The sequence below is a fragment of the Tyto alba genome, unplaced genomic scaffold (assembly GCF_018691265.1).
Source record: "Tyto alba isolate M040663 unplaced genomic scaffold, T.alba_DEE_v4.0 Super-Scaffold_13, whole genome shotgun sequence".
NCBI lineage: Eukaryota > Metazoa > Chordata > Aves > Strigiformes > Tytonidae > Tyto > Tyto alba.
The window spans coordinates 10,218,398-10,235,037 of record NW_024881275.1 but is presented as its reverse complement, the minus strand read 5'-3'; the positions used below and the strand labels follow the sequence as shown (position 1 = coordinate 10,235,037).

Sequence of the window (16,640 nt, the reverse complement as noted above, 5' to 3'; positions counted from 1 at the left end):
GAAAAAGTTTTAAACATATATACTGCCTGACCTCTCATTCATTGTGAAGCTATCTCACAGGGATCTAGTTATCTGCCAGTGCTTTAGTATGTGAATAATTAATTACCTAAAAACAAGGTCAGTGGACTTACTTAAAAAACTGCAAAACTGTTCTTTAGAATGGGTGTGCTTTTATTAGCTGTATGTGAAATCATGAAAGAACATAATTTCTAGAGTTAATACCTTTTACTGGAAACAATTAATTCATTTCTGCCTCCCTCCCTTGTCACTTCTATCTTGTTTCCTTTTTTTTTTGGTTCTATTATCCTTGGGGTGTATTAGATTTGTAAGTAGATATCCAGACCCAACGTATTTCATTTCAAAGTAATTTTTGTTTTTTAAGGCATGCAAAACTTCCTACCTCTCTTTTACTCGTTTTGTCTTAGGCTGACATTTGTCCTCAATAAATGAACTGTTCAGAGCACGATGTAATCTCTAGAGGGAGAATAAGAAAATAAATTAATAAAAACAAGATTAAGAATAGCTCCATAAATAGGTAAGCAATGTGCACTTTGTGTGATGGACTTGAGCATAAATTATTTTACATGTTCAAGGATACAAGCAATGCCTGTGCTTTGTCATTACAACAGATTTATTTTCCCGTGGCTTCCCAAGGAAGGGTAATCTGAAAGGTTGATCAATAGTTTGCAAACAATCCTTGGTGTTAAAATTCGTCAAAAAAAAGGTGCATCTTTGCAAACGTAATTACTTCCTAAAAGATCTCTTTCACTGTGCTGCTTTAAACCAATAGAAGCTCTTCCTTTTTTTGTGCCTTTTGCTCCAAAGTAACCCCTTCATTTAGAGCAAACACCTGGTGCAATTTTCTTCCATTATTTTCCCTAGAATAATGAAGGAAGTTACCCAGAACTTCCTGAATGGAACAAAAGTTTGGGAATCTGTAACAGTGAGATAAAATGTTCTGGTTAGCCATTCGGGATAACAACAGTGTTGCTTCTGGTGTCAAAAGAACTGTAAGGTTATAGGTGCAAATGGAAAGATCCCTTCTGTAGCAGGCTTTGTAATTACAAAGGCTTTGTAATTGTGAATATTTGAACTGTTTCTTCTGTGCTTCTCATTCCATCATTAAGTAAGCATCCTCAAATTCCAGAAGCTGCTGTCACACTTCAGATGCCAACTGTCAGTGCTCTTAAAGCCTTTTATACCTTGTAATTCTCCAGGCTTGTTTAATCAGCCACATGACTTTCACAGGGTTACTTCTGAATACATACCTGACTTGTATGGAGCCAGTATTTCATTCTGGATTTCTTCTTGATTCGTGGTAGGACCAGTCTGTACACGATGTGTTCCCCAATGGTAGTGAGAATGGACAAACCAAACCCAATGCACAACATCACAAAGAGACCAGAAAAATGCTCGATGCCCATTTGCAGTGTCTGTGAATAAAATCAAAACGGGAAGTTAACAAAGTAGGCTGTTAGTGTATTTTAACAGATGCTTCTGTTTTCTCATTTGGAAATGCGGTCTGACTGAATACATGGTGGTGAAATATTGCAGGATAGCCTGGATACTGCTCACAACAAGGCCTTTCTTTAATGCAGAAAGCTCGGTGCTCAATCAGTGCAAAGGACCTGTCATGGGAATGAGAATCAACCAAAGATCAGGGAATTTCTTCCTTTTGCTCTTTCCCTAATGAGATTAAGTACTGAACGTGTATGAGAATCTAGTATTTGTGGTGTCTTTGCATTTGTAAAAGCAAGTACTGCTTGACAGAATACAATCAAGGAACTGTAGAGCAAGTCCTTCATCAGCAGTGAGGTAAGACCAACTGTTCATATTTTCTGGGAATTGATCATTAACTTCCCCTTTTTGTGTTTTAACCTTGATGGAAGGTCATGAAGAAAATGTTCTGAAGTATTAGCACAAACACAGCACCCCTCCACTACCTACACTAACAGGACTGAAGTTGTATTTGTTAGGAACCCTGACTACAATTATGATAAACAGGAACACTCTCACCTTGTTCTGCTGACCCACCCTTTTCATGTAGAGTAGGAAGTCTTTAATTAATTTGCATCTCTATTGGCATTAATCATGTCTGAAGACCAAGAAACCATGTACAACATCAATCTGTACTATGAACACCTGCACCCCAATGGGTGGATCAGGTTTGCATGTTATGTATAATTGTAGTAACTTTATTCTCATGCCTCCACAACTCAGTTATGAGTTTATCAATAACCAAAATCTCTTGCTAATAATTACTGCCACAGACTACTTTGCAAATATTTCCAATAATACAATCCCTGTGCCTTTCTATTAAGGAATATTATTCCCCAAGTCAGGAAAAAAAGGAGCAGAAAATTGCTTGGGTAGGATTGTATGTCAGGAGATGGTATCTGGGATGCTATCACCCTGGATGATTGACCTGTGTGTTCCTTCAGTTTGTTGTTGGGTGGGTGGGTGGTGGTGGGACTTGTGCTTTGTTACGACTATAGTTGTATAATCCAGAAAAGAAACCGGATTTAGTCAAAAGATAAATCACAGAATGTTTGAAAAATCTTGTTATGAGGTCATTTTAAGCCAAAGAGTTGATGAGCTATGAGTCCACTGTGTGGACTTTCGTTGGGCGATTGTGAGCATTATTTCCTTCCTCTGATTTCATATTTGCTTTCCGTTCTTTGAAACACAGTGATATGAGATATCATACCACAGATTTTTAACAAAAACAGAGCTGCATCAATCTAGCAGAGTGAGAACTTTTGCATGTGGTACTGTCAGTGAACTTTTATTTCAGAAGTTCTCTGCCAAAATCAACCTGCTTGCCCTGAAGTGCACTGAGCAGAATTTTTGGAAAGAGCATTTTTGTACCAGTGAATAAACACTTCAAGGGTGTTGAAGGGTATAATGGGGGTATAAAAGCAATTTCTAAAGAAACTTACTTCAGTCTGGGAAGGGAAGTAGAAAACCACAATAGAGTGATTGTGAGGTAGAAGGGTGTCAGAGTCTTGACACAAGGGTCTTCTGATGCTGAGAGTTCATCAGTTCAACCTAGAAGCAAAACTTCCCTCTCAGCACTGGAATTTCTGATTGAAAAGATCCTGTTCTCCCATACTGTGTCCTTCTAATTAGGGGAACAGGATGGCAACACAAAAATCACAGGTGGTAACACTTTAAACCACACAAACCCCAAAGTTTTGACTGGAGGTCTGTGTTAAGTGGCCTGTTTCTTTTAATCAGCAGTGAGGCCCAGGTAGCATAAAAGCAGAATATGGCCCCATATCTGATCTTTTTGTCAGAGGTCTTTAGAGCCAAGGCCTCAGTATGGCCCATCTCTGAATTCAGCACATAAATGTATCCGTAAGAAGCAAAGAGATTGCTATATGTACTAGCTGAATATACTGGTTAAATGTGCTTTTGCTAATTCTCCAAGAAGCATTAATGCAAATCACTTGCTTCCCAAAAAGGATGTTCAAATGCATGTATGAAACAATTTCCTTAGAGATGTAGAGTTAACAGTAAATATAAGAATAAATTGAATGGGAAATAGAATAATTATAAAGGAATAGATTTGCTCAGTCATCTGAACAACACACCTATATGCTCCCAAGCTACTGCTGCTTGGTGTCATACCGAGTAACAGTATACAGGTGGGCATTGCCATAAACTCCTTCAGTGGCAGGAACTTGTGAATCAGCTGGGTGAAGGTCCTTTTGCTTAGCTACCCTGAGAAGTAATGCAGAAGTCCCCAAAGGCAGGGAACATCAGTGAAGAGGCCTGATCTGCTAGTGTTCGCTTGCTGTATGATAGGGAGCATTTATATTGCTCTGAGAATAGGAACTAGGTTTAATGGAATATGGTAAAACTCTAGCTATTCAACATAACAATAAAAAAAGACACATAGTGGCAACTGCAGTGGTGATTCCTGCATGCATGAGATGCCTCTTTCAGCCTAAGGTCAGTGTTTGATGCCACTCCAGTACTGCTGAAGTAGAGAACACTTGGTCAGCTCTTTACGTGAAAAATAACTCCCTTGTCTTCAGTAAAGCTGCTCTGATTTATGCTGATGAGGGTCTGGCTCACTGTCCTGTCAGTTCTGCAGAATAGTTTTCTACCTTCCCTGGAAGCAGGTGAAAAAAATTCCAGCACTACCATCTCAGATGTGTTTTTCATTTGTAATGGATAGCTTTTGAAATTGTCCCAAACAAGATATCTTTTCCTAGGAAAGAAAATGCCAAAACAAAGCATCAATAATATTTCATCTAGCAATAAAGAAGATAATGCATTGAAAGAGCTGCCTGATAAAGGCTGCACAGCAGAAGGAAATTTTTGAGACTCAATTAAGTGGGGAAACGAGGTAGGGGTGAAATAATTAGCACAGTGTGTCGCACTGTGTATGGAGTGATTATTTATAGTAATACCAGCCTATTTACATACCATTGTAAAAAGGTAATTTATCAGCTGTTCATAATTACTGCAGACACAAATATGTTAAATAATAAAAGAAAACATCTAATAGAGGCATCTCTCATTTTCATAGCTTCATGCTGATCGGTATCAGAGTGGCAAAATCTACTACTTTGTAGTTTGTGTATGTATCTTCAGGTGCATATATAGAATAAACTGGATTCTCTATATCACTGCTTTCCTCTCTGCTGAAGTGTTAGGGTTCAGATATGTGTGTGTGTTAGGTCTCTGCTGGCAAAAGAAAAGCAACTGATGACTTTCTTTATTGCAGTATCTTCTCTTCTCTTCTTCTTCCTTTTTTTTTTTTTTTTTTTTGGTAAGGAATAAAAGCCCATAAAGTGGCATATTCTCTATTAACCCAGGATAAAAATACAGTCCTTGCTACAACTTTGTAATCATAAATTCAGGAGGTAGCTCCCTGTATTTTAGGAGAAGGAACTCAATTATTCCCACGTGGTGATTCTGAAGCAATAAGCAACCATAGTCAATCCTGTGATGATTACAGCTAATGGGTCCTAAGCACTATACTGGCAACAGCCTCTAAGTTATTTGCTACTTGCAAATTGGGAAATTTTCAGTTTCTGAAAACCGACAAATACAAGAGCAGAAGTGAAGGTATCTCCTTTTTTACATATCCTTGGAGAGAATTCCAGTTTATCAACCCCTATCTGCAATTGCTACCTAAGCATTTTCTGCAATCTCCTCTGTAGTTCATATGCTTTTGCTTTGGGCCCTGAACAGAAGGATGGGAATGCAGAGAAGGGAGTGTGATATTTGCATTATCTTTGAGGCAGGGAGCAGAGACAAAAACCAGCACTTGGTGGTTTCATTATTGGATTTCAAGAGAAAAACTCCTGCTTTACTCCCTACTACAGGAGACTGTAAATGCTTTACTCTCCCTGGTTGTACTGAGAGCAGTGAGTAAGCCATCAAATACACCTGTGGTCCAGCTTTGACTAATCAGAAGCCTCTAAAGGCTTTTGTGGGCACTTTGCAGGTTGGCAGCACAGCACAGGTATTGGTGCTACACATTGCTGAACCCGAACACTAGACAGGGATATCGTGTGTATTAGGTATAATAATAAACTATCCTTTTGGATAGCATTCTCCCTGCAAGGATTTTCAAAAGCTTTGCTGAGATCAGGAATTTAAATTTTGCAGCACCTCTGTGAAGAAGGAATTATTTCCAGCTTTACTAGGGAGCTGTGCTCTCAAAGAAGTGGCAGCACTGAAGTAATACATATTTAATCTCTTTAGGGAGATTATCCTTAGCAAAGACCAGTGATTGTGGCTTTAGGGTTTCAAGCGCCAAATTTTAAGGTACTGTAAATCATTGTCTTGCTTTAGCAAGACAACTTCCTTTCTTGTCTGGTTGTGAGGACTTTTGCACAGATCTGGAAAAACACTGCCTTTTGTAATAAATGTTTTTCTTTCAACTCATCCATTTTCTGAGCCTTGCCAGTAGTGGGAAGAAAAAGCAGTAAACATATCATCTGATTAGGTACTGAGAAGATGTTTTCTTCTGTGATATTACAGGCTGGTGAATTTGGAATAACAGCTTTGCCTCCGCAGATAGTGAACTTTTTTTTTTTTTTTTTCCCAGTTTCAACAGGTGAATCTAAATCTGTTACTCATTTCCAGGAGACTTAAAACATGGTTCTCCTGATTCTATTGTCAGACTCAACACCCATACACTCTTTTCTTCAGGAACATTGTGGAAAGCATTTTTTTCCCCAGGGCAAATCCAGATGCCACTGCCTCTTCCCACATTGAGATGACCCCTTTGCAATTCATCTGTCATTTTGTGATTCCTTTCTTCATAACATTCCCCATCCTCCAGTGAGCAAGGGCCAACTCTTCTCCTCAGACAGCTTACATGCAGACTGAGTAAATTGTCTTGGCAACAAAATCTTTGTTCCCGTTCTTTGTTTTTCATGCACTGGTAACAAGGTACTGTGAAAGGTGACTGATGGGCAGCTTTTATTTATAAGCACAGAGCAGTTTGTTCCCTTTGTGGAAGGGTCTGTATGGCCTTCCCTTGACACCTGCAGTGCACCAGAGACAAACATAAAACCCAGAGTTTCAAGGGAGTGGCTAGCAAACTGACTGTTGAGTTGTCAGGTGATTGGTATAACAAAAAAGGAAACTAGCTTTTAACCTTTCAGGAGACTGGGCAAAACTCAGAGCTGAAAGGCACAATTTTCTGATGACAACTGGATAAAATCATATCAAGATGAATGAAGCACTGTCTAACTGTGAATCCCAGGTGATGCCAAGGCCAGGTAAAGATCACCAATTCAGGCACAAGCTATGTCAGGTCAAGTCTGAGGAAGTTCCTTCAAAGACTCCAGAGAAGAGCTGTTAGTGGATCCCACCACTGATGAGAGAAGAAAAGAGGATGAAAGGACTTTGTCTTCACTGTGTCCCTGATCTGGATCAGATGGAAGCCCGTGGCCAAAGGCTGATCCCCACCATTAGCAGCATGGACCTCTCCCTCAGGCACCGGCAGGAGGTGCATGACACTGTGCCTTCCCCAGTGTCACCACCCGTGGAAAGTAGTGGGTCTGCACTAATGGGGTCAGTTTGGGCTGCCATTGTTTGTGTGTTTGCATATATTATTATTGTAAATGTCACAGTCTGTGTGGAGCATCAGTAACCTGTTGATACTAATAGTTGGGATACTGTTACATAAGAATCTATATTTTTTTTATTCCATGTATTGATTATTATCTGACTGAACTATCAGTCTATGTACAAATCAGTCTCTTAAGTTCTAGAGCTTCAGTTCTGTGACGCCTGAGATTGGACAATACATGAGCCTTTCAAATGAAACAGAAGATACAGTTTCAACAACATTTTTAAAAATGCAGCTTAAAAGCTATGCAATAGTCTGTATGCATAGTTAGCTTTTCCCAAAGCCTGACTACTTCCTGGACCAGGAGGGGCCCTTCTCTTTCCTACTGTGTTGAGAAACTGCAGTGTGCCAGCTCATCTCATCTGCACCTTGTCCTGATCATTACTGCCTGGTCTGAACAGTCAAAACCTCTGCTAATTGACAGGCAACTTGCCTGTTCAGGCCATCCACCCTGCCTGCTGTCATAGTGGCTTAGTGCCATAGCTGTTCTGCTACCATGAGCAGAAAGTTGTGAAGCTGCTAATTCACTATATTTTGGTTCCCAAAAATGCCACAGAAAGAATTTGCAGTCTCTCCTGAGCTAATGTGTTGGAGGGGAAAGTCTTAGCAGCCTGGCTCCAGCTGAAGTGGAATTAATTAGAGTAACAGTAGGGTAGAGGAAGGGCCAAGTGTATTGTATGCAAACTGAAAATGAATGACATGGATTATGTCCAGTTGTAATATGTGCAAATATAACTCTGCCAACCCCACTTCCCTCTGGCACCATGTTCTGCCCTAAATAGAGACTTTGAAAATTTACAGCAAAGAAATTTCCTTGATCCTAGAATATGGTAATTTTAAATCTCTTGAGTACTCAAGCAATATTGCTAGTGACTAGCAATGAGCATGAGCAGCTGCTGCTACCAACAATTACTTGTGGTGGGGAAGGTAAGGTGCAATTCACTGCACTAATTTGTTCCAAGTTTGAGTTTGCTGCATCCCCCATAAATGATCCAATGAGTGCTGGCCAGAGCAAGATGCCTTGGGCACGTGCTCTCACTGAACAGGTTCATACAAAACAGTGGAGTCAAGCCCTACTGGCCTCTACACTTTCAAACTCATCTTTATTTGGTTCCTCAGCTTGAGGAGCTACTGCAAGTTTTCCAGGCCCTGTCTGAATCACGCCTCTCCAAGACAACTTTGTTTTCAAATGTAATTTAGAATGAGTGAAGTACTTCCAGATAGAGAGAGAGATGGAAAGAGCTAGCAGTGAGTTCTGCCACAGGAAATATAATTTCCCAGTGTAAGATTAGAAAAAAAATGATGAGTAGGAAGATGAATCTCAAAACAAATCTAAAGAAAAATTAACCTCGGTGGGCAGGAGTGGCAGGTGGATAAGAATCAGTACAGCCTACCTAAAGAGGTAATGACAAAAAAGGAAGATGGATATTTCACCCATTTAAAGGCTATAGTGATCAGTATTTTACCTACATGTATTCCCATTTTTGAGTCATTACTCTTAGTATGTCACAGACCAAATTTATCAAAAAGACATCGTCTTACTCTAGCTATCAAAAGGCAATTGCTGGGTCTTAGTTTGGTAGATAGTCCATATGAATGACTATCCACTCAGAAGCTGAGACTTTTCTGAAAGTGGATTATCTGCGTCTGTGCTGAACACTGTCCGCACTTCAGTGGATCTGCTGAATGTTTCTGTGACTGACTGCTAGGTATTAAATAACAGAGATTTCTGGGCTGTACAGGAGTAAGGATACAAACTGGCATAAATATAAGACCAAGAGTAACTCCCATGCTTCTTGACCTAATGACGGGGAAGATATGCTTTAGAGAGTGTCTGCTGCTTAGCCCTGTTTAGTTTAGTAAATTTGTCCCAGCTATGAAATTTCAAGTTCTAAAATCTGGAAGTTCTTGGCCAAGAGGAGTAGATGAAGAGGAGGACATGGGAGATGCAGTGAAGTAGAAGAATCCAGGAAAAGGAAGGTCTGGGCTTAGCGGAGTTTACCCTACAATGGCACAGATCTCCAAGTAGTCTTCTGTTTCTACTCACGCCTTCTGATTGCGTAAGGCCTTTGAGTACATGTGGATTTGTTCAAAGATGAAGTCTTTGAGTTCATTTTTTGGAGTCCTTCAGTCACCTGAGCAAGCTTGTTGGACCTTGGCCTCTGGAGAAAAACTCAGTTATGCACGCTGTGTTATCACAATGTAAGATCAAAAAAGGACAGTGAGATAATCTGACTAGAAGAGCAGCTAGACCTGCATTCCTTTCTGGCCATCACATGGAGGTTACACTCAAAACACTGAATTACTTTAAAGTACAGCCTGTCTTCCAGCTGTGAGCCCATGCTTAAAACCTATTCAACACAGAGGAAAAAGGAATTCCAAGGGACTATTCACGTGACAAAATCAGAATTTTCTTTTCTGACTGGAGTAGCTTTTTTCCTACCTCCTCTCCCTTTGTTGGCAGGCCTTGAGGAATCTTTGAGTACTTAAACCATGTCATTGACCTTTCGAGCCATGAACACAGGGGAGTTTAAGGCTTACCTGGAAACCAGTGACTCTCAGTATTGCATCACTGAACATGAAGGTGTTAATGAAAATCTAGGGAAGTGAAAAAACTGGGTTTGCCTGAGAGATAATATACTAGCAATAGCTGTGCAGGAAAATGGTATGGTCTTTCCTTGTATTTTTAAATTGCAAAGGGCTTTCAGAAGAATAACTGTAAAAATGACATGCTGCCTATCAGATTTTTTTCTCTCCAGTTTGAATGCAAGGTTTATTCTATCTTTGCTCATATTTGCTTTTTTTCACAAGAAGACAAATCAAATTGGTTTTAAAATATGCCTTCTTCAGTTTGTCCAGCCAGAGTTCATTTTCTTTATTACTGTACTTGCTATGGCAGAAAAAAATTCCTGTTTCTAGAGACAGTCTTGAGAGCCTAAGGCTTAGAGCACTGATCTCCAAACTTTTTCTGATCATGTACCTCTATCAGTAACTTTTTGAGCATGCATCCTCATATATGTTTATTTATTTATTTTTATATATAGATACATAGATATACATTACTGCAATTCTAATATTTTTTTCCTGCAACCCAGGGATCATATTATGCACTCCTAGGGGCTATATGCAACCTACTCTAGAGACCACTGACTTAAAGGAGCAAACATATTCTGAGAGCAAACCAGTTCTAAATAAAACCATAATTTTAACTGGAATATTCTTAGAATTGATTCTATGTCTAAGCTATTTGTCTAGGAATACAGAGAACAGAGCCCTTGGAGTAAGATTCTTATGATCAGAGGAAGCTCCTTATGTCTCATCACTGGGAAATTACTAAGAAGGTAAGTTTGTCTTGCTATAAAAGTTTTCAGTTTTAAGACAGTTGTGGTAATTAATACCATTTCTATCTTATATTTTTTCCTGAGATTTAATTCAAAAGTTTGTATTAAAATGTAGAGTAACAGAAGGTCATTGAATAAAGTGCTTGTCAGGAACAGATGTATCAGCCACACTAAAAAGAAATTTCTCCAGATACATATCTTGTTAGATGATAATTTAATCTTCAGATAAGCTAGATCAGAAATAGCAGTGAATATACATTTCTGTTTACATGTGCTTTCATGTGTTGAATTAATCACAAAAAAAAGGAGTAAATTGAATAAAAATAAACTTAATTTTCTTCTATGAATGTCTGATGTTAAAATATAATTTATTTTGTATTGACACAATCTTAATGAAAAAGTAAAAAGATGTAGAAAGAGATTCAGAAATACGCCAACAATCTATGTATTAAAAAAGTCAAATAAAGATTTTCTTTGTCTTATCTCTAAAAAAGTGCTGGTTTTCTAGCAATTTAGTCAGTAGTCAGAGGTTTGCAGACAAGATGCTCATGTGACTTTTGAAGAGTGGCAGTCAGAGCCCTAAGGAAGTGGGCTTCTCTTTTAGGGGAGAATGACCATGCTACCACTTCTTCAGGGAACACATATGGTTGGTTTGGTATTTGGATGAACGCTGAGGAGGTGACAGCAAACTTCTAGCTATGTGTTTTGTACTAGCGTGAATATGTAACCTATGTCTTTGGAAGACCTTGAGCTAAAACTGTCTGCTCTAAGCTTCAGGCATGCTGGATCTTTTGATTCCTCAGTACTTTACCTTTTTTTTTTTACTTGACAGTTTAGGGAAATTGACAAAAACCTGTTATTTTGGTAAGACAAGTCTTTTTCTCATAAATAATGGCCTACATATTCACCTGCCATGATCTGGCATAACTCCTCTGATTTGATACCAGGACCTAAATCCAAGGAGATTTACTTTAATTTCCTATGGATCTACTCAGATGTGAGACCTGATTCTCTTCTATTCTTAACATGATATCTTAGGGGATCGTATCTAGGCTGAAGGCCTATCTTTGGTACAAGTAGCTGCCACCCATGCTAGGAAGTGGTCCAGGTTATATTGGAAATTTGGGATGTATTAAATTCCCACTCTCTCTGCTTGTTTTGCTCTTGTTGGTCTGTCTGTTGGCTGTTTTAGCTGTCTCTCCCATGTGAGATGGTCCAGAGTCACTGACAGATCTGTAGATGGTGATACACATAACTGAGTGGGATCAGATTTGTGGTGCAGTGTGCCAGATCACTTTTTTTAATGCTATGTTACAAGCCCTGTTTGTCTCCAGAGGTGCTCTCTGATGCATGCACTGCATCCCTAATTTAGCAGCACAGTCTTGCTGATGCTTTTCTTATGCTCTGATTTGAACAGTGCTGGGCTCAGAATCTCTTGCTTTTGAAGTCAAATGCTTTCCTTCAGCTGCAGCCCACCTCTGTCGTGTGTATACCCACTGCACATGGTGAGTGAGAGGCAGTAATTGGCAACTTGAGCAAATCCTCATTTATGTGACCCAAGTTCATCGCTTACCTCTGTGACAGCAAAGCTTCTTTTCCCACATGGAACAACCTTGTACCATTTGTCATGCAGAACATCCATGAAACCATGGGACTTGTACTGGCTTATCAGTTCAGAGATGTTTGAGGTGAGTGGAGAGTTGGGGGGAAGACCAATACCATATCCTAGAAGGAAAAAGAGTACAATCATCTCTCCCTTCCTTGTTTGCTTTTTACTAACCTATGTTCATTTCAGCTATAAACTACCAGTGTGGCAGATCAAGTTGGCATTCTGTTTCAGCAAGCCAATTCAAACCTGGATGCTGGTTTACTGTGGACGGAGAATTCTGAGATGAGACTTTTTGCTGTGCCAAATAAAGTAGCCTAATACAAACAGGACATGAAAATTCAAAATTATTAAGGCCATGAAAGTAGTATGTAAAACTGGAGGTTCAAAAACTTAAAATGGAAGTACAGATAGATGAATACATCTCTTATCTCCAGAAAACACAGCCCTTTTCATGCCCTTGCATTGTTCTTACCTTGTTTTAGCAATGCAAAAGGGCCTTAATGTCACATAAACCATTCTGTGATCCCTTTACATTTTTTGATCAGTGGATGTGACTGTGATATCAGATGTAACATTTTTTTTTCTTCCTGTGTATTTTCTGATGAAAAGCTGTGTGCATGTAAATGCATATGGGAGCAGTCTGTATCGTTCCCACACAGTAATAAGTCCAGGGGCTATGCTATCTGTTTGTGCAGTTCTGTTCTGGCAGTGACTTGGATCTTCAGATAGTAATAAAATACTGTTTTTAGCTACAGTGTCATCTTTTACCACATTAAAGTGCTGGTAAAAGACTCAGTGTAAGTGAAAATGGATTCAGTATCTCTAAATACGGTCTTTCAATTTGCAGAATCTGGGGTTTGACTTTAGAAAAACAAATACTGTTCATGCCTGGAAGACATGCAGTTGCATGCAGAGATGTTCTTCCAATTGCTGGCAGATATTCCTCTCTAGTCCACTGTGGATCTTTGTTTTTCAGTTCAGAATTCAGAATTTCATACTGTGTCCTTTAAAAAAACCCCACAATACAAGAAGAAAAAAGCCCTAAACCCATAAATGTACATAGTGGTAAATCTGCCATCACAGTGGCTTGCTTTTTAATGATGCAGAGTGATGTGGTGATATGAGTACCGACAATGCAACAGCCTCCATTGCTGCTGAGTTTTGTACATTATGCCTGTATTTCTACTTGACTATATTTGCCAACATTGAAGAAACGGTTTCAGAGAAGGCATAGCTATTGCACATGAATACCACATTTTCAGCATAATTAAGTGTTTTGTAATTAAGTGATGTGAAGTCCAGTTATGTAAAAACATACAGTTTGGGATTTATTTGCTTTTTGTGTACTGAAATTTACTTTACTTGATCCAAAGTTGTGGAAGCTGATGGTTTACTTCAGTAGAGCTGACCTTTCTGAAGTGGAAGATTTATCAGGTTTCACGCACATGGTGAAACATGCAGCTGCACACACACAAATTCTGCTACAGCCTGAACAGCTCTCTGCGCATCTATCCTCCCCAATAACAAAAAGAAAAGAAGAAAATGGATTGCTTTCAGGTCTCTGGTGTGAATTCAAATAGGAGACACTGATGAGGTATGGCAAAAAGGAGCAAAAAGTTCTACAAAATGCCTAGTGCTGGTGACTTGTAGCTGAAATGATTAAAATGCTTAGCTTCCTCTGGCCTTCATTTAGAATATTGCCTTCTTCAATCAGGTTTGAACATTTCTGGAGGAGGTTGTTTCAATGTGTGATGGGAGCAGCCAGAGTAATTGCCCCTGGAGGGAAGGAAGGAGCTTCAATCATTTTCAATGGCCATCTATCACAAAAGTGATTCCTGAAATCTAATAGCTGCTGATGTGGGCACCTGTGTTGGAAGCAGCTTTGGACAACCCTTGCTTCTAGGCTGCCTTCCAATCTGTCCTTGCTAGCACACCAGGGCTGCAGGAGGCTATATACCAGGGTAGGCTGCCTTCTTCTTCAATTAGCTACAGATTCAGTGGGAATCTTAAGCTGACCTTTAAAATGGGAACAGTATTTATCTGGTTCAGATGAGACCGAAACTGTAGAACAGCATTTTGAACACTGAGTTTTGAACATGTGTAATGAAAGTAAGACTACATAAAGCAAGCCTCGTTTTGGGAGCTACTTTATTTCATTGTGAGCAGTGAAATGGACCGCATTTCCTACTTGTTTGGAGATGGATTGTCTGAGAACTTCGAATAATTCCTATACAGAGCATGGCATGCACAGATGGTGCAAGTGATCTGAAAGATAAAAAACCACAAAAAAGGGTGAAACCTTCGTTCTACTTAATCACTGAGAATTTTACCATAATCTTCAAGGGGTCCACAGTTTCACCTGCATACTTTGAGAATACCAAATCACAATAAAGCAAATGTAACATATGAGAAATAAAGCAGTATGATATAAAAGTGATCGTTACCTTCAATGGCAAAGGGTTTTCCCACAGTTAGAAGCTTGCAGTCAGCATCTATTGATACTTCATAATCTAAGAGTGCTTTATCCATGATGAAGGCATCGAGTTTCTCTGGATCATGCCTGTATTCAACATCAAAGTCAGAAACAAAATCACTTCACAGTCTAGGACCCAGTGATGCTCACTGAACATTTATCAATGCAGTTCTCTGGAAGACTACTGAATAAAAACAGAGACCAGAGACTGCTATTTTAAACATAAAACTGATTTATATTTTCAAGAAGGGAATTGTGCATGGATACAAACTTTGTGCACCTAGAGCAGGACAGCAGGCATAGCATGTTGCTCCCATGAAATACTATGGAACCGAAAGATGGAAAATACTACAATGTTAGACTTTTGACTCTGTTGAAAAGTAGCACAAAACTTTACTGGAAAATATAACAAATTGCTAAAATACTAGTGCTGTCTTGATTTCTTTGTGATGTTAAAGTTACGGTCATGAGAGTAAAAATGCAGGAGGGTAACTTATATAAAGGTGTTTCTCCTTTCTCCTTGAATACAAAGTAAATTTATTTCCTTCATCCAGATCAGCTTTTCTCTATGTTCAGTCTTCGTGAACACAGAGGACTCAATTTTACTATCATAATCATTTATGAATATCATGCTTGCTTAAAATTATGATATAAAAGAACAGTTGCAGTGCCTGTTCTCATCTGAGCAAGGGACTGCACCCTCTACTCTTGCCACTTTAAAGGTTTGGGTGTTCTGCTGATATAAAGTTACATTACTGCATTGATTTCAATGGATTGATTCCAGTTTAATCCAAAGGGACTGCCATGTATCTTAATTATCATTAGGATGGTTCTGGGAAAAATATGTAAACAGGAAACAAGTTCTGGTGAAAAATTCTCAGGCCATCTGTTATGCAACTTCTGTGTGTAAAATGAATGAGTTATTTCAGGCTTATTATCACCTCTCCTGTTTCCTGGCAGAGTGAATCAGTTGTGTGACATCAGATTGTTAGGCACAAATATCTCTGAAACACAGTGATACCATGATTCCTTAAAGCAAGAAGACTTAGTATTTATTACTTTTGATCAGTCTAATGCTTCATTAATGATAAATGCTTTAAGGTTTCTCTCTGAGAACATTCTCTCCTCTCAGCATGCTGAAGTTGCTGAGGTACCCCTTTTGCAGCTTTAGCTTGGACTGCGATATTGTTTTCTGAATGCTTCTCACTGCCTGATGAAGGGCTCTCAAGCACAGAAACCTGCCAGGATTTATATGTTGCACATGCTTGATGACACTAGCGGTTAGTGCGAAGCACTGCTTCCCCTGGAAACACTCAGCACGTGCATGTACGCTACGCTGCCTTGCTTTCCAAGTACCGCTCCCTCCAGGTGATTATGTGCTTTCTCCTCTACCTGCCACACTCCTTGCAGTGACAGTTCTGTGGGATAAATGACACTGAATGTGGGAAACCCATCACCACCTCACTGCCATGCATTCTGATCAAAGGACCAGATCTGCTGCTGCATGCACAGGCTCACTTTAGATATGCCACTCCATCCGGGGTTGCAGGGACATTGTACCGTCGCATGTACTCATGCATCTCTGGGAAGCTTTGCCTCACATAGTCTTCTGCGCTGCTTTCTCGCACGGTTCCAAACCGAAACCCTTGGGATGGGTGGTGGAGCTGAGGAGATGAAATTACAGATTAGCAGTCATTTGCCTCCTTTACATCTGGTATCTTGGTTTTAAGTGTGAACAGTTTGTCAGAAATTCTCAGCATTCAAAGACCTGCCTCTGATGTTTTCCTGCAGTCAGCTTTCCACATCACAATAAAAGTCTGAAAAGACTTAGCAGGTGACTGATTAACCTACTCTCAGGATTTTCTTCAAATGTGCAAAACATTTCCCTTGAGATACCCTGAACCCCAAATCCAGGTGTTTAGTTGGATTATTTGTCTTCAAACCATTCAATGTTTCAGGAAGTGTAAGGAGAAGCCTCTAGGCTTGCTAGGACCCACTTTCTGGGGCTCTGGGTAGCCAAAGAAGTACCTACAGTCTGGATTTGTTTTGGCAGTATGTCTTTTATTGAATCCTTAAGTATGAGATTTAGTCTTCTGCAGAAGGTTAGCACCACCATTT

At 39.5% G+C, this 16,640-nt stretch overlaps 1 protein-coding gene across 1 annotated transcript in view; it reads right to left on the bottom strand.

The window, feature by feature from the left end:
* The window catches only part of GRIN3A (glutamate ionotropic receptor NMDA type subunit 3A), a 191,908-nt gene that overhangs the window by 4,612 nt on the left and 170,656 nt on the right, over window positions 1-16,640 (bottom strand). Inside the window, exons 7-11 of the mRNA XM_042788000.1 lie at window positions 16,041-16,186; window positions 14,494-14,609; window positions 12,014-12,165; window positions 1,269-1,433; window positions 401-474 (exon numbers count right to left, since the gene is read on the bottom strand). Of these exons, the coding sequence (XP_042643934.1) occupies window positions 401-474; window positions 1,269-1,433; window positions 12,014-12,165; window positions 14,494-14,609; window positions 16,041-16,186 (653 nt within the window). The remainder of the gene's footprint in view (window positions 1-400; window positions 475-1,268; window positions 1,434-12,013; window positions 12,166-14,493; window positions 14,610-16,040; window positions 16,187-16,640) is intronic.